This window comes from Pleuronectes platessa, chromosome 19 (assembly GCF_947347685.1).
Source record: "Pleuronectes platessa chromosome 19, fPlePla1.1, whole genome shotgun sequence".
Classification (NCBI taxonomy): Eukaryota; Metazoa; Chordata; class Actinopteri; order Pleuronectiformes; family Pleuronectidae; genus Pleuronectes; species Pleuronectes platessa.
In genome coordinates this window covers 1,484,396-1,509,001 of record NC_070644.1, presented here as the reverse complement: position 1 = coordinate 1,509,001, position 24,606 = coordinate 1,484,396, and the positions used below count along the sequence as shown (strand labels likewise).

The following is a 24,606-nucleotide window of genomic DNA, read 5'->3' as shown; positions in this document are numbered from 1 at the left end:
ACATTAGTACATTAGAACAAAAAAGCCAAACTTCATAGTGCTGCATGTAAGTGCAACTGGAACATATAGGGAGCAGCAGGCAGAGGCAGGAAGTGATGCAATAACTCTGCAGCAGAGATCACGTGACTTTCTTGCCAACACACAGACACTAGTGCCGGCTCCCAAACTCTCTTGACATCTTCTCTGTGTGTCGCCGCTTTTTTACCGGAACACACTGGTTTTCTTTTTGTGCTTTGTCTATTTGTGTCCGGGGCATGTTGCAATCATCATCAACCCCCCACCGCTTTGTTCACACATCAGATTCTCCCAACTGTTAATCTACTCAGGGACCAAGTGGAGAAAGTCTGCAGATAATCCGGAGTCTCTCACTTGGACATTTGCGTTCACACATGCTCTTCCTCCGGCAATAGTACGGAGGATCTTCGGAGTTTGGTTCATGTCTGAAAACAGCTTTTTCGACACATTACAGAAGACAAGTTATCTGCAGCAATGGACGAACGACCTCAAGCATGTTTCAAGGTTCTATTACCTAGTTTTATGGACGGAAGCCTCTAACTACCTTCAAGCTCAAATGAAAAGCCCAAAGTCACATAAGCCAAAGTTTTCTGTATGAAAACCAGTTTGTGTGATAATTCTAAATGATTGATTATCACAAGGACCAATTTATAATTAAACAGCACCAAAATGAGTTGTTTCTTTTTTGTAATGGATAAGAATGAGCACTGTTCACTTCTTTCAGCATAAGTTAAACCTGTGATTTAGTCCTGTTTGTACATAAAAAGCTGGAAATCAGATTCTGCACATGTGGTTTCCATACATTCACTAGCCATTATGAAAATCACACAAGTCTATCTCTTAATATCTGTGTTTTTCAGTTCTGGATAAGAATAGTTAATATTGTGACGAGGTTTCAACAGTACTAAGCAGTTGTTTATGGTCAACATGAATCAGTAGTGGAATGTTCTATAAAACAAAGGGGATGCACAAACTGGGGGGGGGGGGGGGGGGTAATTTACCCCGCTGCGCCCCACCCCCCTGCCCCTTGACTTCATACCAAATGGTGAGTCCTCATAGACCGAGCTGAAAACAGGAAATCTCTGCAATCCTCACCCCCCGCAGGGCGAGTCCATCTATTAGCATGACTGACAAAGACGCGCCATCACCTCCACCTCAGCCTTCGATTAACATGACAACGACACAGAGACTGACACAAGAAGCTTTTATGAAGACGAAGACTTGCAGGAACACATGTCAACAAGCCGAGAGGACAAAGAATGTCCGAGTGGCCGCAGAAACTCACATGTATTCAACTTAATAAGGTGGTTCGGCAGCTTTACGCAGTTGGGAGGGATGAAGAAAAGCAACAAGTCTGTCTGCAGAGAGGATGTGAAATCTCAGACTTCAAACAGAACTATCAAAGTGCTGCAACTGTTTTAAAATGTCACTGTAACAAGAAAAAGTCTTGAGAAAATAACGTGTTGTGTGAGAAAATCTCAACGGAACAAACACGCAGCTCTGCTCCAACTTTCTCACATGGATGAGAGCCTGTTATTCACAATGGGAAGTAAGAAATGTGCTGCTCGTTGTGCATCATCACCTCCGCTTCTCATGGGAAACTGTGTGTATGCTGCATAGTGAAATACACTCACCGTCACATCTCAGCTTTGGGAACAAGAGCAGCATCCAGATCAAACTCCTCAGGAATGTGGCCATAGCAGCGGTGTGAACACGCACTGGTGTCCGGCACGATCTCTATCACAAACTAACGATGGTGGCTTGAAGCAATTCCACAGCCTCTCGTGCTGGAGCTTCTCCTCCTGCTGGATCCTCAATGAGCGACACAGACTCGCCAGGTGCTGGAGCAGCGGCGCTTGAAGGTGCGGGCTAGATGCGGCTTCGCAGAAGGAAACAAAGGTGCGATCCTCCGGAGCTCAGTCCGACAGATTCGTCGAGAGCCACGGCTCAGCCCCAGTTTCTGGTCCTAGAGTGGCCCCTGCGCCGCCTGTTCAATCAAGCACACGCGCACTTACACGCGCACACAGAGGTATAGTAACGTGTTTGTGGAGGACGCCATCTACAGACAGAAACACGGGTGTTCAGCAACAAGTGTGCGTCAGACTGAAGCCTTAAGCTCAATTTAGACATGACCTGGTTTTAGTACTTTCACTTATTAAGTAAAGGATGTGAATTAGTCCTCCATCACACACTGGAGACCAGTCCAGGGTGTACTCCACAAACTCAGATAATACTGGACATATCACAGCTATATAGTATACACAGCCAAATGCATTTAATAAACAGACATCTAAGTAGTGGAGAGCGGGGTAATGTGGGACATTTTTTACATTTGCTCCCCTCTAGGCGAGCTAAAATGATATATCAGTAAAATTAACACATTTCCCATTAATTCAGGATGTTTTTTAGCAATGGAAATGATCAGTATGTCTTCAGGACAAAGGGCAGTGAAAATGATTGTTTTTAAAAAAGTGGTCTTGTGTCTCACTTTACCCCGGCATACTTTTTCCACTTGAAACGACCATAACAACACATGTTGTAATAGTTCAAATTCTGACAGCTAGATTGACAACCACACATTCTAAAACTAATATCGGACTAGTAACAGAATCATGGGGATTTGGTCAATTAAGCACATTTATGATTATTATGATTCATTTGATCTCTTGCACACCCTAGCTTACCTGCACATTGTTTCTCTGTCCAATTGGCAGGGACAGGGATATTGTTTTTCTCTGCGTATTCAAATGCCAGTTCACAGCACTTAACTGGAGCAAGGCCATGGAACTGGTCAGCTAGTTGTTTCAAGTGTATAGCAAGCTCCTCCTCCATCTCATCTGTGAATATTTTTCTTTACCTCAGCTACTGAACCCCAGGCTACTGACTTTACTTTCCCTTTTTCCTTTTTGAATCTTTTGAGGGTTGTCTTATCAATATTTCTATCCCTTCCAGCTTTTCTTAAGGACTTCTTTCCTTGCATGACCTCAGCGGCTGCACTCTCCATCTCTGCGAGGGGTGTTTGGCCCCAGGTTGTCTTCCTGGTGTATAGTTTCTTGGCATGATGGCTTTTCTACAATGTTTGACATTGTTCCGTTGCCTAGATACAGGGTTTGTCTCACATTACCCGATGTCCCACATTACCCCGCTCTCCCCTAGTTTCCTTTAAAGTAATTAATTGTTTTATCCGTGATTTCTATCATTTGTTTTCATTTTTCCAAACAACGAATGTTCATAAACAGCATACTAAAACCCATTTAATATGCATACGGTCAGACGTGAGTACAGATTATTTCATGAGGAAAGTGGTTGGTTTAGTTTTCTGATTTTGTGTAATCTGCCAATTAAAAGATGCCTATGGCACAATAGAAAACATATGATCCAGTGTTTATGGCACAAAAGAGTTTCACAGTTCCTCTTCCAATCTGTCTTAATAACAACAACTCAATTTAAAACACATAAATTTACATTTAATTATAGGTGCGTTGGAAATAAAATTCCCCCTCAAGAAAATAATACAAACTAAATAACAGAGGACAGTCTATTAAACAACTGGTGGCACAATAAATCAACCATCGTGTACAGTTCATGTCCTATCAGACTGCAGAATTTGACCTAAATAATGAGTGCAATGCTTCCTCTTTGGTCAGTACATAAAAAGCAACAAATCATTTGGTCAGTGAAGATCACGTTTAGTGATAGCAGAGAAACAACTGCTGCCAGAAGACCCATGCTTACATTCAGAACAACATACACACATGTGGTACATGTAGTTGAAATGTGAACAAAGGCAATGAATCAAAGAGACAAACAAAGTCTGATGAGACCATTTGGTCAGGAGTGTCCTCCTCAGAGTGATGTCATACCAGTCCAGTGGAGTCCTGGTAAATCTCTGGCGTCTCTTAGCACTCAAAATCATTATATTTTCATTTCAGGATGGTTACAGCTGCCTCTCGGATACAGGACACAGCTTTCTGGATGTCGTCCTCTGTCTGTTCGATGGTGATCACCACTCTGATGCTGAAGAACGCACACAGGGAGCAGTCAGACACAACAAGGCAGGGCCAAGGCTAATGTGGCAAAAAGAAATGGTTCTACTTCAACATTCATACATACAGTCCACTGTATGATAAATAAAAGAAAAAATATGTTCTGCATAAACAGATTAGCCTTCACAAAAGTATAAGTATCCTACACACCTCAGAGGTTGAGGTGTTCAGTATATTGGTTTTGGTGGTGTATAGGATTTTGAATTCATATTCTGCAGGTGGAGCCCTTTACCTTGGTGGTGGGAGGAAGCGCTCCTCTTTTTCCAGGTAGCGTGCGAGGGTCAGAGCCAAACCTCTTTCCAAACACTGACACAGAAAACATAAAAACTAAATAAAACACTTAAAACAAACAGTCTTTACACAAAATGATATGTCACAATTTGATTTACAACTGTGGAACAATTGAGAAAACTTTTGCAAAATTTGAAAGAATATAAAATATTTCTGTCTCAATACACAAATGTTTAAAAGCGGCATTTCTAATGAGGACATTTTATAAATGTGAAAAAGAGTCTTATCTTGATGTTGCTGCTGATAAGAAGCTCCTCAACAGTTTCGAATAATTTTAACAAAACAGAAATTTGGGACGGGGAACTATAGTGTAGGACTTACGTAATCTACAATGGAGCGGAGCAGCAGCATATCAGCGTCTCTCGAGCCAGAACTTCTCTCGAGTTGTAAGTGAAGAGCCGGGGAAAATGGCACTCCCACTAACTTCAACCCTTGAGTTCTGTCATACAAGGGTAATCATGACACAACACGGACATCATTTCAACGTAAAACGCTGTGTATCTTTAGGTGAATTCCTGATGAACCCACAGAACCGACAGCTGAATTCGTAAAGGACAGGATATTTGTTTTTAGGTTCGATTATAAAGAGTTGCCGTCTCATTTAGCAATGAGTTACAACAATACAAGCCCTGAGTCTCATCCACTGAATGGTATGATTATGAAGCATCACTGCTATTTATTAACATTCCATCAAACAAACAACACCAGCTGCCTTTTAAGTCCACCCAGCCTTCCTCTGGAAGTATTGCTGACAGCTTGAATCCTAACACACTGGGGTAGAGTACTGTGCTAGGGGGAAAAAAGCATGAAGGAACTTTCTAAAACATCTTTTCATTTGATATTCAATGTGCATATTTGTCTTTTGCAGGCTTTAAAGGTGTGTAGAATGTTGTGACTACCTACTGAGTTTGCTGCCTACTTGCAGTTTGTTTACTTGCTGTGCTTTGTCTCATGTGTTGTTACTTTTTATTATGCATTGTGCCTGTCTGAACATTATATGGCTTGTATGTGTTGACCATGACTACTACTATCAAGACATTTTATTTAAATTGTAGGTGGCAATTCTAAAAAAAATGGCCCGGGATAACAGATGAAAATTTGCCAGTTGAGCCAACTCTGGCTCATTTACAGTCATTTTGCAGTTGATTAATCAGCATTGCCACTGTCAAATAAACAAATATACATGAAATGATATCTAGTGGTGAAGTTGAATGTTGCAACTGAATACTCAGCACCTCACCCTGACCTTCCATACAGGAAAGATAACCTGTGGTAGCTTTCTCAAAAAAGGTGTTTAGTTTGTCCAGTCTGGGCTACTGTAAAAAACATGGCGGCCTCCGTAGGACCCACTGATGTTAATATTAAGTATTTAAAAATATAGGGCCCATGTTGGCTAAAGAAAACCACAACTCATACAATCTGGATTATTATACATTGAAATCATCAATGTGATGAGATGAAATCATCACTAGGATTATTGTATATTTAATCTCTGCAAAATGCCAATAGATCCATTTGACCACAATTTTACACACTGGACCTTTAAATTAAATGTAGTTCAGAGACACACACATTTTGTGTCTTTGAACAGGAGAACTTTAAAATACGAATTCCCATGCAACAAACACAATACATTTAGTGGTGCAACCTCTCTCACTTTTGTAAATAAGAAATTAGCTGAGTTGTTTAGCACCTACAGAAGGATTATAAATCCTTAGTGGATGTCCCCTAGATTGAGTTTAATCTTCAAAAGATCACTACAAACGTTTAGAATAATTAAAATATAGACATATGTTCTCATTCAGCACTGTCTATGTTTACACTGAAAGGCTGTAGTTAAAGAAAAAAAAATCATATTGTACAGAAGTACGATATTACGACTTACCCCTGTAAAGCCTTGTAAACCTGTTTGCACTTTTCCCTTAGGACAGCAAAAATATCTGCAAAGCAGATGGTGAAGATGAATGAGTGAAAACAGGACTACTTCTTATCAGCAAGACTTAGAAAATGATGAGTATTCTCTCAAATAGCACCTCGTCTCAAACAAACTTCTCTGTACAGCTGAGTTACATACATGTCCTAATAATAGAGAGGTGCACAGACGTGTTTTAGTATTTCAGAGCTTGTACCTGGATCCTCCTCCATGATGTTGAGGGCCTCGATGGCAGCAGCAGCCAACATGGGAGGCAGGGACGCAGAGAAACAGTAGCCCTGACCTGAAAGACGCTAAAAAACAAACATCTTACTTTTCACGTCAGTAGGAGAAGCATTAAGTCAACAACAAACACATGATGTCTATGTAAAAAAATTATAATACTAAATAATTTGATTTGCATGAACATCAAGTCCATATTTAGCGAAAGCACCTTTGGAAGCAGTTACAGTCCATACGGACAGGTCTGTGTTTCACCACAGCTTAACAAAACCAATCAAGCTTTGTTCAGTTTCACAGGTGTGGGGAGTGTTGGTGAACAATATGTTCTGACGAGACCTGGACTGGGTCAATGGCTTGTTGTCGTTTATACTTCTTGGAAGGTGTATCAATAAAACTGTTGTTTTTACCTGGTGGTCAATGACAAAGGAGCGTCCACAGCAGAAGCCTCCAATGGAGGCCACAGCATTCTCCATGTTAGCGCTGATCAAGTCGATGTCATCGATCTGCAGGGGAGCAGAGATGGTTCAGTGGTGTTACTCAGATATGCTGTAGTCTAAATGTTGATCAAGTATACTTTGGATCCAAACAACATGATTGCCATCTTTTTATGTTTACTGAAAGAGTTTAATACATTTAATCTGTTGGCTAGCTAAATGCATGCAATAAATCAAGATAAGAAACCAGGAATTTTTGCTGATCCTACTGATAAGTATGGGAGATTTAACCACTAAGTATATAAATGTAAGCACCACTGATCATGATCTGCTCAGAAGTGTGAATCTACAGTAGATCCTTAAAGCTGATGCACTTACATTGACCCCAAAATGTTCTGTTACTCCTCTGCCATGTTCTCCCAATACACCAAAAGACAGGCTCTCTTCCAGAAAGATCCGCACCTTGTACTTGTACTTCAGGATCACCTGGAAGTTGCACAAACACACAAATGGGCACCAGAGCACAGACATACCGATCCTGTTCAGACCGGGTAATCACATCAGTCCTGAGTGATCCCATCTCAAGTGGTCACAGGAGATACATTGAGGATGCGTTTTTATGTAAGGGGTGAAAAGACCAACGTAGCACTGACCACTTGTGATGGGATCTCTCAGGACAGATGTTACTACCAGGTCTGAAGAAGGCAATACATCATATTACATTAGACACATCTGCCATGTTTGTGAGTTCCACAGTACATTCAACTTATGATAAGGTTGCAAGGGAAATGAAAGGACAGATGCTTATATCATGCCTCAAACTTGTCACGGTGTGGAAGTAACAGGACTGAAACATATACACTGCTGAATGAGGGCAACATTATGCAAACAACTTCCACTCCTTGCTCTTAGGCCCACTATTTGTATCTGCTACAGGTAAATTATCCTTCATATGAGCTCTAAGTTAGATGTCTGACAGAGTTAAATAATGTTAAATGTTCCTACAGAGCACTGTGTGCTCTTCTTACATGTTCACTGCATCATAAACCATGTTCACCTTTTCAAAATGGGGAAATGTGTGGAAAAAACACCTCACTCCAAACTCTTATTGTTGTGTTGAATCAACAGTATATACTTTTCCTTCACCTGAGTAGGACCATTTCAGATTGAAACATTGTGATATTGTTTGTGCTGATTTTTCCGAGACATTGATGTGCAAGAGCCTCTTGATCATCACTAAATCGCAGGCTCCTTGACAGCATTTATTGAGCCTGGCTAGGTATTGACCCAAGGAGATTAGGGTCATCATAGGATATCATGAGCAGCCTCTAAGGTCCATAAGTCTTCCATTTACCAGCTCGGGTAGAGGACAGATGTCCGCGGTGTTGATGTACAGCCCCTCCACTACAATGAACTTCCGGGTCACTCTAGCTTTACGAGGATTCTGGGGAAGACACAAAGTCTGGTATTTAACGAAACTTTGATGATAGCACAACAGTCATTAAAACAGGATTATACATATCTGCATTTTAAACACTTGCAGCCTTAAGTTGACACATGGCATCTGGCCATGTCCACACTAATACAACTTCATATTAGTATTATCAATAAAATGATCATTAAAAAACAAAAGAGATCTTTGTGTCCGTTTTAGAAAATAATCTCTGTCCATAGGTCTTTCCAGAAACAGGGATCACATGGTGGGAGCATGACGTATCAGGGCAAGATATGTTGTGACAAGTAAGACCCAATCAATCGTCTACGTGATTGTTTCCAAAAGTCTTGTCTGTTTCTGTCTGTCTGGACTGAAGTGCAGCCCCACCTTAAAACTAAAACAAGGCCAGCAGGGTTTTGAAAGGGGGCTTGAAAATGTCAGAGTAGTGTGGACACAACCTTGAACGTACATAGCAGATGTGATGTATTGAACATGATGTAACCTCAAACTAAACAGCAATGTACTAACCTTCTGGTCCTCCAGCTCCTGCTCCTTCAGCAGCCTCTCCAGATCCTTTATGTCGTTGTGTTTGAAGTATTTGATAAAGCTGCGGGACGCTTGAAGACCCTTCTGGATGGAGAAGCAGGCGGCCTCATCCCTGAACACACAATCAAGGACAAAAACATAAAACTAGGAAACACAAATCATTAACCGGCTGGTTGAGGATGGTGGATGTGTCTATCTGCACTGAGCCTTTGACCAACTAAACCTGACTGACAATCATTGTGGCTTTTTGCATGATACACACGTTAGCAGAGACAAAACTTACACAAAGATGATGTCACCCCTCTTGGAATAGGCAGGGATTGCACTAGCAATGGTTGCAAAGCCATACGAATAGATAATGGCCTCTTCTGTCTTCATGAATCTGGCCAGATGGCTCTCCAACTCCAGGTGAACATCTTGAGGAGAAAAACCGGTAAGTGGTTAATTTGCATTTACTGTGACAAAAAATATTCAGGCTTGCATACCAGAGTTACCACACCTACTCAAACATCAAATTCAAGGGCCTTTCAATTACTTTCCAGACTCAATTCCATGGCTATGGCCTAGTTTAAGACACTGATAAAGATTGAACAGTAAGATTTTTATTACAGAGAACTATCAGGCTTTACAGAAGCTCACAGATATAATAGAGGCTTCTTAATGGAATTTAATGAGGATATAAGGAAGAATTGTGTTCTCTGTGATTCTGTGACAGCAGCTTTGTCTTTTTATCATTAGTCATTTGTCCAGTAAAATTGTAACGCTGCTCCACAGCTGGCTCTATGTAGGTAAACCACTGCAAACAGGAGTTAAACAATATATCTGCTTAAGTGAAAAGGGGACTCGGCCCAAAACTGCCAGCCCTGGTGGCTGCCGCAGGCTCATCCCAACTCTGCCCCAACCCGGCTGCATCCTTTTGACTGATGCTGGAGCTAGAATATACCGTAAAGCGTATTCTCGACAGCCTCCCTGTTTGCTTAAGTCTGTTGAATTATTCCCAAATCCGACAAGAGGATGTGAACAGAAGATGAAAGGCATATCATATTTTTTTTGAACTCACCAAAGGTTCCATAGAAGCCTCTTGGACCACATGTGCCCACACCATATTTCTTGAGTGAGGCCAAGGCCTTTTGCTGTCAGGAGGAAGAGATAAGACATTTTAAAAACAACAAAAAGGAAGTAACACAAAACCAAACCTTTTTGTTTTCACCACACCAGAAACATAATAAAGAAGTAGAAGTTATACCACAGGAAGTAAATCCTTAGTACTAACCTTAACCCGCTCATTGTCAAGGAGACCCAAGAAGTTAAATGATGCAAAGTTAACACACTCTTTTCCATTGATTATGATTTTGTGGCTGGGAGGTCTGTAATGGAAAGCAGTGTGTAAACACTTCACTGAACACACTCACAGTATTGAGTTCAGATCACAACACAATATCTAGTTTTCATATAGGCACCATATCAGGGTTGTGCATACTCTCACCATAGTGTTATATATAATTATTTGTCATACATATTTGTCTTCACTTTCATGCAGCCACACCCACTCACTTCACTGCAGTATTCACATTGAATTGCTGAGACATGAAAAATGCTTAATTATTGTTGCCACAGTTCCATTAATTAATTGCTCGATGATGTTAGCTTTCAAACAGATCAAAGTATACAAAGACATGGCATGATGCCTAAGTGACAACGTGATATAAAGTAATTTTTTTTTGTTTGGCAATAAACACCTGGGTCATTGCGAGTTGGCTAGAACATGCACAAACACTGGTATGGTTAATCATGGGCGGAAAAGGCGAAAACAAAGATGTGTCTGTATAAGCACCTGGACATCCTACTGACATTCACAGTACAAAGGATTCCTTCACACTCGTGTATTTTTTATAGTCTGGCACAGGTAAGTTATGCAGGACATTTCAAAACTGAATCTCTGGTTGAACTAAATTAATCCCATTTACTTTTACTTACCAGCTGACATATACGTTAATATATTTGTAATAAACTGTAGCCAGCCAATAATTTCCGCCATGTCAATTTATAAATCAGCCTCTAGTGCTACCAAAATTTGACTTTGCTTTATTTTATATTAAATTTCTGTCAATAGATCCCTTTCACCTAAATTTTACACACTGGACCTTTAAGTCCTCAACAACAGAGAGTAGGTTGAAAACATGACCTTCTATGTTGAGCTGCTTGTTGCTATCAACTCTGCCATGGGGGCACGGAGCACATTCAATGCTACTGGCTACTGTAAACACCAATTAATAATATGAAGAATCAAACAGCTCTGAGTCTATAAGCAGTATGTGAAGCAGAGAGATGTCCTGTGGGATTTACCCGGTGACAACATCATAGTTTAGGGACGGCTGCTCCTTGGACAGAGGGGGAACGAGAGGCTCTGGCTGCCACTCCTCAATCAGATCCTCCTTTTCCTGTAACATAGATCCAGGTGACAGCTGCTTGTTGACACAGACACAACCAATGCATTATGTTTTTCAATGCACTGTGCTGACTTTACCTTCTCTGTGAGTTTATACGTCTCATGAAGTTTATAGGTCTTGGAGAACAGAAGCCTGATGATCCACAGTATGAGAATCCCCTCCAGGATCAGGTGATAAGCAGGAGCCTGAAGTCGACAGGGACAGAGTTAGACTGCTGTCAGAATGGTGAGTGAGTTGGACTCATAGTATCAGTTTAATCCTGACGAAAACATAGATAAAACGTGTCTACAGACAAAAGTCCTGTCTTGGAATTGTAGAAATATAATAATATTTTTTGCAAATGTTTTACTATTAATTACAACTAATAATAGCTGTGTTTCCAATAATTATTTCTGTTGTTGACCAAACCACATTAATTCATCTGTCACAGTTACTTTTATTTTTTGTCTCAATTGACTATTTTTGGGGTCTTTGTGCACGGACAGTTAATTGCATGTCGTTTCTTGTCTTATATTCTGTGAGTTGAAAAATACCAGTTTGGTCTGGATAAAGTATTTGTCTCCAATAAAAAACTGCCACACAGGAGAGTGACTGACAGCAGACACTTTCTGCAAGAATACACCACCGATACATTTAGTCATCCTCTGGGCTTCAGGGTGACGTCTTTCCTGACTGCTGTTTTGTCAAATAGGTTTTCAAAGACCACAGAACTGGTAAAGGTCTCTCTGATGAGCAGGCCTAGTGTAGCTTCTGGATAGTGTAGCTGACTTGTTATGTGTGCAGTGATGCTATGCATTGATGAAATGCAGTAATGGAGAATAATACAATACTATTATTCCCAATGCTTCTTATTGTTATTCGTCGTTCTTCTGCCTCAAATTCCTTCCCACTACTCCTTCACAGTTTTTGACGCAAATGTACGAAAAATACATCAAAACGTGCGTCTCGGTTGGGGTGTGATCACAGTTAGTGTTTTACTTCTTTTTTAAATTAGTTTATTGGAGCCTTCATCAAAGGAACGAGTGACAGTGTCTGTATTTTATGTCTCGGACAGACAGAATCTCTCTCTCTAATAGTTATTTTCCTGTCACTTGTGTGTTTGTAAACAGATTGATAAGCTGTGGTTTAATAAAGTGCTTTCAGACTTGAAACTAGTGATGTGTCCTTCCGTGTCGAGGCCTCGAAGCGTGTGTCAAGTAATCCAGGAAGATTTTTGTGAAGCGCGTATCGAGGCTTGTGTTGATGACGTAAGTGGTGACGTTCAAACATACAGTCTATGCGTTCAAAGCCTTGCGAGCCAGCCGTACCACTTTACTGAATCAGGAATTGGTTCGAGGGTTTGGTGTGTGATTCAAGATACAAGGGGCAGCGAAATGCAATGGATGCCCCACCTCACATTTTGTGGACTTGGGACTTTGTTGCGTGTTTGTTTGGAGAAAAAAAAGAAACCGCCTGAAACCCAGGACGGTGGAAAAGTTACCATCACTACTTGAAACTGAACTGATCTACAATGAACCTCCAGCAGCTGTATGTATGTTTGAATGCAATTGTCTGAGTGTACGCCTCCAAACTTTCTCCAGTGTTTTTCCAGCAGGCCCACTAGTAAAAAGCTCGAAGAATGTCCCAGAAAGCTGATGTGAAAAGACAACACAGCAGGAGATCGTCCGCAGGCTTTACAGCAGGCAAGTGAGGGTGTCTCTAAAAACAAAAAAGTTTCTAAAAACCCAATAAAGGAAATAAATATTTCAGGGTGATAATGCAGTGCCATACATGTAGAAGACACCAACGAAGATGTCAAGAGAGTTTTGGGAGATAAGGGCAGATGCCGGTGTCGATGTGCCATGAACAACTGCTTCTGCCTGCCTCACCCCCCATCGCCTGGAGAGAGTCTGGACCCAATTCTGCAGCCATCCTCAGGAGGTCAAGTCTGAAAATCTCTTTTGTGTGAATCAGTTTGACTATAACAGACTGAAGACATTGCCTCCCACATTCAATGTATTGTTTGGGGTTAGAATTAGGTTTAGGTAAGAAGCATAGTAAGGGTTGGGTATTTAGTCATGATGGTTGAGGTTAGGGCGGGAATATATTATGTAATAATCATAGCCAATATCAATGAGTGTTCAGCACAGGTGCAGGTCTCAGCTTACGAATGAGTTCTCCCCGAGCCTGTCCACTTCAGAGAACTCTACCCAGTCTGATGTGGTCCCCACACAAATTTATCTTCGGATCGATACCAAACTTAAAGTGATTTAAGTTTGACCGCGGATATATGGACCTTGGACATTAGTCCAATGGGTGCAAAGTTTGGTGTTCAAATACAGCGACACTTCAGGCTTTGAAGTTGAGAGGCGGCTGTGGCTCAGAGAACAGAGCAGGTCATCCTCTAACCAGAAGGTCGGTAATTCCATCCCCTTCCATTCTCCATGCTGGAATGTCCCGGGCAAGATACTGCACCCCAAAATTGAACCTACTCACAGAGAAAGGGCTGCCTATAGATGGGCTGTATGAATGTGTGTGTAAAGTAGAGTAGTCATGAAGACTAGAGAAGCGCTGTTTAAATACAGACCATGAATTGACCAAAACGCCTGAAGACACGTGACGTTTAATAGCGTATCCACGGTCAGCCGTCTCAGCCTGGTTGTGAATGACAGCTTATTGGACCAATAGCAGAGAAGCAGAGTATCTCCGTCTTTGGAAAATAAAAATCACGAGTCGCAAACTGAAGCAAACCAACTCAAATCACAAGAAACAAACTGCGACTTTAGATTGAAAAAAATAATTAAATCGTATTTCTTTAAAAATCTGTATATTTTTTGTCTTATTTTTGGCTGCATTTATAAAGCCACGCCACACCTTGATTGTACAACCTAAACCAACATTTACATATTGTAAACATCCCGAGAGGTATCAGTGTTTTGTTGTATTCCTGTAACACGCGATATGATCTCACCAGTGCAATAAATAGTATGAAATGGAGTTATACTCTTTATCTTGGCTTCTACCACAGAACTCCAGCAGTGGATCAGCTTCAACAAATCATTTCTGCTTTTAAGACGAAGAGGGATCGGCGACGTTCAGTCAAACTTCCTTGTTTCTTCACTTCTGGTCGTTGAGTGGCCGTGAGCAGTCAAACGGGAGCCGGTGATTGGCTGCGTCGCTCGGTTCGACACGTTCCTCAGGCCACCGTACCGACAACTTTAACATCTACGGTTTCGGACTAAACTAAAAAAAAACGACGTGACTTCGAACCACCCAGGAATCAACCTGTGAACGTCGGGGCTGGATTCTCAGACAGAGACACGTAGAGGAGACACGTACCTCATAAAACGCCTGCACCATTTCCACCAACACCCACTGCTGCCCGGACGCCATGTTCAGCTTTCCTGTGCAACGACAGTCAAGCTGCATTCAAGTTCTAAATGAAAAGTAGGACATCTGAGCGTCCATCCGTAAAATACTTAGGTAATAGTTTCAAATTGGCAATAATAATGAATAAAACACAGAAGCCAGTTAAAGGTAAAATATAACAATTATAACAAAATAATGCTCCCTTTGTTTCTGACGGAGGTTTGCAAGTTTCACACTATAATTATTAATCATTTTAGATCGTCATAATTACAATGCTAACACAAACACATGCTGAATGTATCTAATTATTAGATTGTTGTGAGAATGTATCCATCGCTTTCTTTGGTGATGTAACCCACTTATATAAAAAATGCAAGTATAGATTCTAGTGCTGTGAATCATTGTGACATTCCTAATTTTCACCTCTTTCTTTTTCATTATAACAAACTGCTGTATTTTATGGGTAAATGTTCTGATAACATAAGTAGTTAAATGTTTACCAGTACAATTGCACAAATGTATCCATCACTTAAAGCTAACCAACACTTTACTAGCTGTAATATCAATATCATGAATCGGTTTGTATTGCTGAAAAAAAAAATAAGATTACTGAAATCCAGAAGTCTCAAAACGGCTACTGCACTCATGACAAATTTTCTTTATTAATTGGTGACAGAACCAGAGCCAGTCTCATTCAAAGAGGTTTTGCCATTTTTCTCGAACCCTAACCTATAAGCATGTGGGTATGGCATTAGGCTGCAGTGCACTGATAAGACGTGGTCCTGAGGAAGACATGTAAACATCGTAATAACCATAGCAATGTAAAAAGCATATTTAATAATATGCAATTATCCCTCTCTCACACACGCACACACAGCCGCTGATGCTGCTGCTTGCGGGACAGCTGGCGTCCACATTCCACATGGCTTCACACATGATTAGCAGAGTGACAGAGTATTAAACTCATAGATTAGCTGAGTTGCAGATGGTGATACTGCAGTATACTGAAACCTGCAACGCAGTTATTAAGTAAGAGGTGAGTAAGTAGCACTTTGTGTAAAACCATCAACATAGTAGTTATTTGAATAAAAAAAAAAAATATATATATATATATATATATATATATATACACATAATATTTTATTTAATTTCCTGTCGTTATTTTGAATTTGCGATGATTGTTCTTTGGGTCATTGTCATTTATTAAACCACAGAGCTTTGCATTTACAAAGTAGCCTAATTCAAACCCAAAACATGTAATACTGAAGTAAATTGTACATTGTCCAATACATTGTGTGGTACACATCACATACAACTTGTACTCAGTCTGCGGTTTTCCAAGCTGGATGGACACTGTGGTCTGGCTAATTTACAGCAACATTCTTGGACTCAGTTCTGTTCTTGTACGATTACTTCCAGATCCATTTGTAACAGATTCTAGCTTCTGTCAGGTCGGTCTGGATTGGGGTCTTGTAGAGTTTTAATTTGTCCACCTGTTTGTACTTGTGACCCACAGTCTCATTACAAGACACACAGTCCATGGCTGTCTGCATTCAAGCTGATGAGAGGTAAACTTACATCGGGTCCGACGGGTCTTGAATGTCAGGATGAGGTTCTGTTATACCCTATTTCTACATGTTTCTCCAGCCACAGCTCTGCTAACTGTATTGTCGACGCAAACGTACTTGCTTTTGACCCAAGGCACATTTTGTATTGTTTTTGCTCAAGACTAGTGTTGCAGTGGACAGGATGATAAATGTGGAAAATCCCTGGGTCCTGACTGCGCAACACCTTTAAACCAGAATTTATTACTTTTGTGAACAAGTCCACATCTTCCAATCCCCAACCGAGGATTGAGGTGTCGAAACCTCCTGCTTTGAGCAAATCACTCTTGAAAACACACGTGATTCCAAAACCATAATCCCTCCAGAAACCACTTTTCTTATTGAGCACAAATTGGTTTTCTCTGTGGGACTTCTCAGCATACACTATCTTGGGGTTGTACTGACTAAAGACAACAGGGAAATAGACCTGTCTCCCTTGGACAGTGTTGTCTCTGCAGCGCTGCAAGGCATCGCCACTAAATATAAGATCAACATCACAGAAGAACAGCAAGGTGTCGTTATCAAGCTTTGAGGAGCCAAGCTCCAGAGCCAGGCCTCGGGAAAAGTTGCCTGGGACGGGGATTACAGAGAGGTCAGCTGTGGGATACTTCCTATAGTAGTCATTGATTAACTGCAAATGTTTTCCACTGTTCTGATTGATTTCACTGTCTACAAGGACAACGGAGAGCTTAACATTTTGTTTGGTTATTAAACAGACCTTCTCAAAGTTCTCCATAAATTGGACAAATGTGTCGTAGCGACCAGACAATGGAACGACAATGTTGACCTTCCTCTGGCTTTGCTTCCACATTTCCCTGGTTGACTCATAGAACTGGAAGGGGGACAAGAACTTCAGGGAGTTGGACAGGAAGGACAGGGATTGGGATTCAGAGTTGATGGCAGCCACAAGTTCAACCACATCCAACTCTTCAGTTTCAGAAAAGAAGGGTTTGCTAAAGGGCTGCTGAAGATAAGCGTGGCGCCTCACAGGCACTGTGATTTTGCGTCCCTTATGTTTCTTGTACAGAAGCAGTAAATCTAAGATGTATTCAGCCCCATGCATTGGATCCACCCTGTAGTAGCCATATTGAATCTCTTTAAAGTCAATTATACGGCCACGTGTTTTTGAATTCTTATTAATCATTTCCATGACCTGTAGAATAATGTCTTCTAGTGCAGTCCAAAGCAAGTTCCCAAGGCTTTGTCGCACAATCTTGTTCTCAACAGCAGAATAAATGTGGCGTCCTGTCAGGAAATCCCACTCAATGACATCATTTCTCTCATTGGGCTGATAGCGCATGTAGGAAGGTGGCGGACCAAGTTGTTGATCCTCCCACAGCACTTCTGTATCACTCAGGTAACTCATAATCAAACCGTCACGATGGAGCAGGATGGTGCGATAACGAAGCTCAGAGATCTTACGGCTCAGCGTGAAGCTGTGCAGACGGTACTGGTAGGCTGGCTTTTTGTTGGGGTGGAGTGTAATGGCATTGTGGATCTTGCTACTGTGAAGTTCTTCGATGAAACCTTTCTTGTTGTGTTCATAGTTTTCATAGAAGAGCTGCTGCATCTGTGAAAAGAGTTTGAACACCATGAGCGTGGTTGATTTCCAGGCATATTTTCAAAAAACCCTCATGACTACTGCCATTTTACAAGTTGACAACTCTGATACACAGATTACCTCAGTTTAATCAAAGCTATTTTTCACTGCAGCAACAGCAACAGTTACACAGGCTCACAAATGAAAAACCCAAGGATATATACAATTAGAGCAAAACTTGTTTTTCCTGTTTCTGTCACTCTGCCTTGAGGCAGAAAGTGCGAAGCAGGTGCACAAATGCATTTGTTTGACATCTGCTTATATTCACTTTTCAGGAGATGGGAAGAATAAGGATTAAGAGCATGTGCCATGTACAGTCATTAACAGCAGTAAAACACAGCCACAAAGCATCTCTCTCCATAACAGTGGTCAGTGAGGTGTCAAAAGGTAAATTAGTTCTGTTGTATTATTTTATGCACATTAAAACACATGCACAGCAAGTCATCCAGTATTCACGCCCTACACTGTGTTCGATTTTGGAAACTAACATCTGTGGGAGTGTTTTTCCGCTTTAGGATTCCCCTTGTAGAAGTCCTAAGAAAAATACAAAAGTGTTGCCGCCCCAGTACAAAGTGCTTGGTTACTTTGGAAAATTAAAGATCACCATTATTAATATCTGAATTCCACAGAACTGATCAAAAAACCTCACTGTCACTAAATACACACTCATATTCTATGAGCCTGACAGAACAGAAAGAACACTGGCTCAATCCATACCTCATACGACCACACACACTGTGTTCCACCAAAGCGACGCACACAGCGGCCCACTTCCACATCCTCATGGGTGGTATACATCTCCCGGAGACAGGTACTGATGTGAGGGACCATCCGGCGCAGCACCTCTCGACTGAAGATCATCCCAGGGCCTCCCATGCAGAAGTTCTCGCCGGGCTCTAGGGCCAACTTGCCCAACTCCTTAGCCATACCGAGGCCCGTCTGGCCAAGGTAAAGGGGCTTGCTGCTGTTCAGTGAGCGCAGGAACAGCTCCAGCTTCTCACCTGGAAAAGGGTGAAGAGTGACAATTAAAATAGGCTTTTTTACAACACGTCATCCTGGGCTGGATAAGGCTGGATATGCTTAAATTACTTCGCCCAGGAATAAAGTTCCACGCCTACCAAAAACCACTTAAATAGACATTTAGTACTGAAAACAAACCAAGGCCCTATTCCTATGTAGTGTCAATCGATCATTAACAAAGCCATCAATTGAATTAACTACGATAACACTAAATTAACTACAGAGATCTGGGAACATCACTACAACAAAGTGTGACAGGATAAGAAATCCAGCAGTCAGACGACCACTCAGCTTGGAAACTAACTAAATGTTTATGAGGTAAAACTAAATTTGAACTCCCCTGAAATATAGGTAATAATAGTTCCTTCCTGTGTGTACAGTGAATAGCCTATCTCAGGAGAGCTGCAGTTGAAGGAGTCTTTGATGGAATGGACAGTGTGGGTGTGTGGGTGTGTTTGTCTAACCTGCTGCGTTGTTTCCAACCTGCAGTTGTCTGACTGCTCATGTTTCTGGAGCCTCTTGTGGCCATATTAATTGTCAAAGCTACAAAAAAGATGACCACATTTGCATGAGCCTGCAGTAATTTGCTTGAAAACATTTAGGGATAAACTTCCTGGGACCTTCTTTACCATTTCCCTTAAGATTTGGCCCATTAGGAAGCAAGGGATTTACCTGATACCTTTTAAATCCACCCTGATTTTAAGGTAAGGGTCAGGACATCAGTTATTTAAGATTAGATAGATTAGACATTTAAGATGAGTTAAATACACACACACACACACACAGAGGTATTGTGTCCATTCACGTGCAATTTGTGTTATCTTACAGTTTTTTTAATCGTAATATTAATTCAATATATATGCTCCTTTTACAATACACGTATAATTTGACTTTTGTTTTTATCTGTCACTTATATGTTTGACTTCTGTCACTGCATTCTGTTCTACTATATATTGTTGTGTACTTTCATCTAGGAGCAAGCTGGCACAAGAATTTCCTTCGGGATGAATAAAGTTGTATCTCATCTTATTGCCAGAAATAGCTGAATTCTCAGAATAGTCACCTCTTATATAAACATCATCATCCGCTCGCATGAACCACTCGTATTTATCCAGGTAATGGTCGTGGATGTACTTGAGCATCATGAATGACTTCTTCTGTGGCGGGTACGAGTCGTCCACACCGGCCAGAGAAATCACAGGGACGGGGTCGGGCAGGTGGATCGTCCCGGAGCCGGTGCTGGAGAAGAACTCCACCTTCCCGGGTACGGAACTCGTCCAGGTCCGGTACGCGGCGACGGCGCGGGAGCCCAGATACTTCTTGGCTGTCATCACACCGACGTAGAGGAACCGCCTGGGTGTGCTGACTGCTCTCCCGGTGTCCCCGCTACTGTTTCCTCGACTCAGAACGAAGTCCTCTTCCGGACTTAGCTGCGGGCTGTCCCGGGCTTTGCTAGCCGCGCCTTTACCGAGGATGTTGGCCGGACCGTTACCGATGGAGGAGTCTCTGTAGTAACACGCAGGGGACTTCTTCCTTTTGCTCTCCAGCACCTGCGGCACGATGAGCCACGAGGACGCAGTGAATCCCAGAAAAACGCCAAAAATCACGGTGGTCCACGGCCTCCTTGGTTTCAGAGCCATGTCTGTTTCCCCTGAGGAGAGCTGAGCTCTGCGGTGACCGTAAACACATGAAGGCTGCCGCTGTCTGGAGCTGCTGACGTGTACGAGCACCCGGCGGCTCCGCGGAGCTGTAAGCGAGGCCTGGGTGTCCTACTGACGTGGAAACGCTTCCCAGCTCTGGCGGGGCTGAGCAGACACGGTGTCCGCTTTAAAGTGTCATCGTTTCCCATCTGAGAGCGTCCTACACCCCCCCCCCCCCCCCCCCCCCGCCCCCCCGCTGCACGACAAAACGCCAGGTTCACACCGGACGCGGAAGCGACGCCGTATTCCGTGCGGCGCTAATCCCTAGCGCGCCGGTGCTTGGCTGTTCACACCGGACGCTGAAGCGCCGCAGCCCGCTAATCATATCACATACTTTTGCTGTTATCAGCCTACAGTAAAAACGGCATTTAATCATTTTTTTCAAGCATAAACTTACTTGTTGCTCCAACATTAACTGCAACAGCGTCCCAGCATGTGTATTTTTGTCTCATATGTGCTGAGGATCATACAACTCACTGTACTTCTCCTCTTCAATTATTAATTTAATGTCATCCATGTTGAAGATCTTCTCCGCTGTTTGCTCCGTTCAGTGTTGGGTGTCGAGGGTAAATTACTCATTCTCCACTCAAGCCTATGTTGAGAATACTCAAGCCCCCCCTCTCTCTTTTTATCTTTATGATTGTGTGACTTTAGTGGATGGGCAGAGGGGGACATTTAATAATAACGTTTAAAATAATGTTTCAGTGTGTTTCCTGTCGCGATACGCTCGCGTCAAGCGGAAAAAAATAGACTCGACGCCGAAACGATCACTTCGCGGCGCTTCGGCGTCCGGTGTGAGCAGCACAGCGGTTTAACATGGGAGTGGATGGGAGCCAGCTGTTTTTTAAGGCTTGGCGCTGCGCTTACGCCACGCTTCGGCGTCGCTTCCGCGTCCGGTGTGAACAACTTCCATGACTGACAGCCGCGCTGCACCTCCACATGTCCCGCCTCCAGTCCAGTGCCACTTTCTCCTGTCTCGTCAAGCATCCTCCTCTCCCCCATACTTTTTACTCTACTCGTCTTTGTTATCTTCTCCTCTTTCATATCCTGTCTGTCTGCTGGAGATAACAAATACATCACACAAACCAGCTGTGAAGAGTTCTGTTCTTTATGTCTATCTTCTCTTTTCTGTTTCCTACCTTCATCTCAGTACCAACTGTCGTTGGAGAGGAATGGAACATTTGAAGTCTTTAATCGTTTCTGGCGTCCACACTTTCAGCCTCACACATAGCGAATAGATTTACTCATCCTCTCCCTCCATCTCTTCTTTGCTCATGCATCGTCAAAAGGCCTCAGTATGCTTCTCCGAGTCCGTTGTGGAATGACGGACGGACGGATCGGACGGACCCTTTTTGATTTATAGTTCTACGAGCCTTTTTGTTGTGAAAACAATTCACCGCCAGAACAGTAGATGGCGCAACGGAAGTCGAGCTTAGACAAGCCTACCTCATGAGGTATATAGAAGAAGTCCACGCTGGTTTATTTACGTCCTCCCGGCTCCTCACACACAGTGAACGATGACAACAGAAAAAGGATGTTGATGACGCGACAGTTTTTGCTGAAATAAAGTGACACCCAGCGAGTCATAATGCTTATGTTATCGTGTCTTAACGCAGCGGTTCCCCGGTCTTGTTTCCAAACTGCGTTGCTAATTCAACAGCTGCAACAGCTTGAAGCTACACGGAGGCAGCTATCTTCCCCCCAGCTTCCACACACAGTCAGCAGGGACACCCGATACTAACTACTACCAAGTGTTTGCTTCTAACCTGACGGTGTTTGAGAAACAGTGTCATGACAGCCGTGGGATTAAAGTCAGCGGGTTTTTGCGCTGTTCCCACCGCAGTTAGCATGGTGGCTAGCCCTGTTATGAAAGTTCGTTATAACCGTATGTGACCGTACACACATGCCGTAAGTGCTCTAACCAGCCACCATCAGCCGGACAACGCCGCTGGCTTAACACACTTGTCACATTAATTATAGAGTCGTAGTTGTGATTTAGGTTTATTGTGATGTAGGGAATGGAACAGGAAGTTTCCATTCCGAAATGCTGGCGTTAGCGGACCAATCACAGCCAAGGGCTATCCGTGGGCTCTCCGCCATTTCGACGTGTAGTTAGAAAAATGAGAGCTGCACGAAAAGCTCTGCGAGGAGCCTCGGAGAGGCACGGAGAGGGCGTTCCACGTTGGAGAGGGCGGTCCTATCTGTAAGTGTCCGTCAAAACGGAGAAGCATACATTGGCCTTAAGTGCTAGACTTTGGGTGGAACCCTCAATGCATTTTGAGGAGATTTTGACATCAGTGGCACACATCTCCTCCTTTGGCCAGCTGGATATCTGAAGACTGCTATTAGTACATGTCAATAATACTGGAAAGCATCATGTAAATACAGTCCATTTACCATATGTCCTTTGAGTTCTAGGCTTTCTAGTTGTCAATTCAGGGGGTGTTTCAGTATCTGCCTCAGGACACGTGCACAACCATCATCATCATCATAAACATTTACGTCCTATTCTTTGTTTTTTTTATTGCAGGTTGAATTCACAAAGCTGCATCAAAACTGTGATATTTTTGCTGTGCATACTGAAGGAAAACAGGCTCAGCCAAACTGTGTTTCAATCATAATACTTTCAATCAAAAAACTGTAAACGCAATGTAGTGTTGTCTTCAACGCATCTACCAGTCATGTCTTTACTACGCAGATAGTAACTGGGTGTGCACAACTTATTTATGTTGTGTGCACAAAATAAAAATAAAAGATTGTTTTCCACATGCATACTGATAACATGCTGGCCCTAATCACATCCTCTTATTGGTTGCATTTTTATTCCTGATGGTTAAACTGTTTATGTTTATGTCATACTCAAGACAGAGCAGATACAGAGTGATTCAATAAAGTAATAACATTGTCATGAGTCCAGTCAGCGAACCTTACAGATCAGAGAACAGGAACAGCGACAGGGTTGTTAAAGGTTCAGTGTGTAAGATTTAGGAGAAAGGGATCTATTCGCAGACATTTTATATAAAATAATTCTAGTGATGTGTTCACTAGTGTGTTTCATCTAAATTGTATCATCTCTTTACCCTAGAATGGGCCCTTTATGTTGAAATACTTTATATGTACATCGGAAGCGGGTCCTCTCTACGGAGGATGCCATGCTTTTCCAGTAGCCCAGACTGGACAAACACCATTTGAGTTTTTATGACAACTGAAGGTTACCTTTCATATTTGGAAAGGGAGGGTGAGGCGAGGGGTATACAGCTGCAACATGCAACTTCACATCTAGATGTAACTAAATTCTACACACTGAACCTTGAATGTTTTTATGCTGACTCACATAATTCAACATATATTTCATGCAGATATCGCCCTAAATGTTTGTAAATATTAGAACATGTCTACTAATACTACTTTGCAGTGGTGGAGGAAGTACTGAAGTTTAGTACTTAAGTAAAAGTACAAGTACCCAGGAAATTATATACTTAAGTAAAAGTAAAAGTACTACATCAACAATCCTACTTAAGTAAAAGTAAAAAGTACTTACTTTTAAATTTACTTTAAGTATTAAAAGTAAAAGTACTCACGCAATGGGTTGCCTCTCAATGTCTAGGCTGTGCCATTTTGATAAAGAAGGCAGATATAGCTACTGGTAATACTCATGCCTCTACAGATGTCACTACTACTACTACTAATTATAAGCAACAACATTTATTTATTGGAAAGGTTGGTGTACTTACCCTCTGTAATACTGTTCACACTCTATCTTACAGTTCTGCGGATGACAAGTTATCTACCAGGGATTATCTGCAAAGTTAATACCATCAAGCCAAACCAATAAAGACAACAGGTTATATCTTATATCTTTTATTTAATTGTAAACGTGTAAAAAATGGAAACATGGAACATGAAGAAAAACTGTAAAACTGGTCAGAACAAGGCAGATCTTAGAATGAGAAATTTAAAAT

The 24,606-nt window shown here is 42.0% G+C and overlaps 3 protein-coding genes across 3 annotated transcripts in view; all 3 read right to left on the bottom strand.

Moving 5' to 3' along the window:
* Positions 1 to 2,175, bottom strand: part of ror2 (receptor tyrosine kinase-like orphan receptor 2) — a 47,449-nt gene extending 45,274 nt beyond the window's left edge. Inside the window, exon 1 of the mRNA XM_053411388.1 lies at positions 1,650 to 2,175. Within this exon, the coding sequence (XP_053267363.1) occupies positions 1,650 to 1,713 (64 nt within the window). The 5' untranslated portion in view covers positions 1,714 to 2,175. The remainder of the gene's footprint in view (positions 1 to 1,649) is intronic.
* A 1,074-nt stretch (positions 2,176 to 3,249) lies between these two features.
* sptlc1 (serine palmitoyltransferase, long chain base subunit 1) lies at positions 3,250 to 14,773 on the bottom strand. The gene is made up of 15 exons (XM_053411469.1): positions 14,691 to 14,773; positions 11,450 to 11,557; positions 11,269 to 11,363; positions 10,196 to 10,289; positions 9,983 to 10,055; positions 9,206 to 9,338; positions 8,905 to 9,034; positions 8,296 to 8,385; positions 7,320 to 7,427; positions 6,915 to 7,010; positions 6,482 to 6,578; positions 6,238 to 6,292; positions 4,674 to 4,791; positions 4,294 to 4,367; positions 3,250 to 4,032 (listed from the first exon to the last, which is right to left on the bottom strand). The coding sequence occupies exons 1-15, from the start codon at positions 14,742 to 14,744 to the stop codon at positions 3,939 to 3,941; spliced, it is 1,419 nt and encodes a 472-aa protein (XP_053267444.1). The 5' UTR covers positions 14,745 to 14,773; the 3' UTR covers positions 3,250 to 3,938.
* Positions 14,774 to 15,358: 585 nt separating this feature from the next.
* chsy3 (chondroitin sulfate synthase 3) lies at positions 15,359 to 20,803 on the bottom strand. Its single transcript, XM_053411625.1, has 3 exons — positions 20,008 to 20,803; positions 18,642 to 18,925; positions 15,359 to 17,894 (listed from the first exon to the last, which is right to left on the bottom strand). Exons 1-3 carry the CDS (start codon positions 20,582 to 20,584, stop codon positions 16,323 to 16,325), a joined length of 2,433 nt encoding a protein of 810 aa, XP_053267600.1. The 5' UTR covers positions 20,585 to 20,803; the 3' UTR covers positions 15,359 to 16,322.
* Positions 20,804 to 24,606: the final 3,803 nt, after the last annotated feature.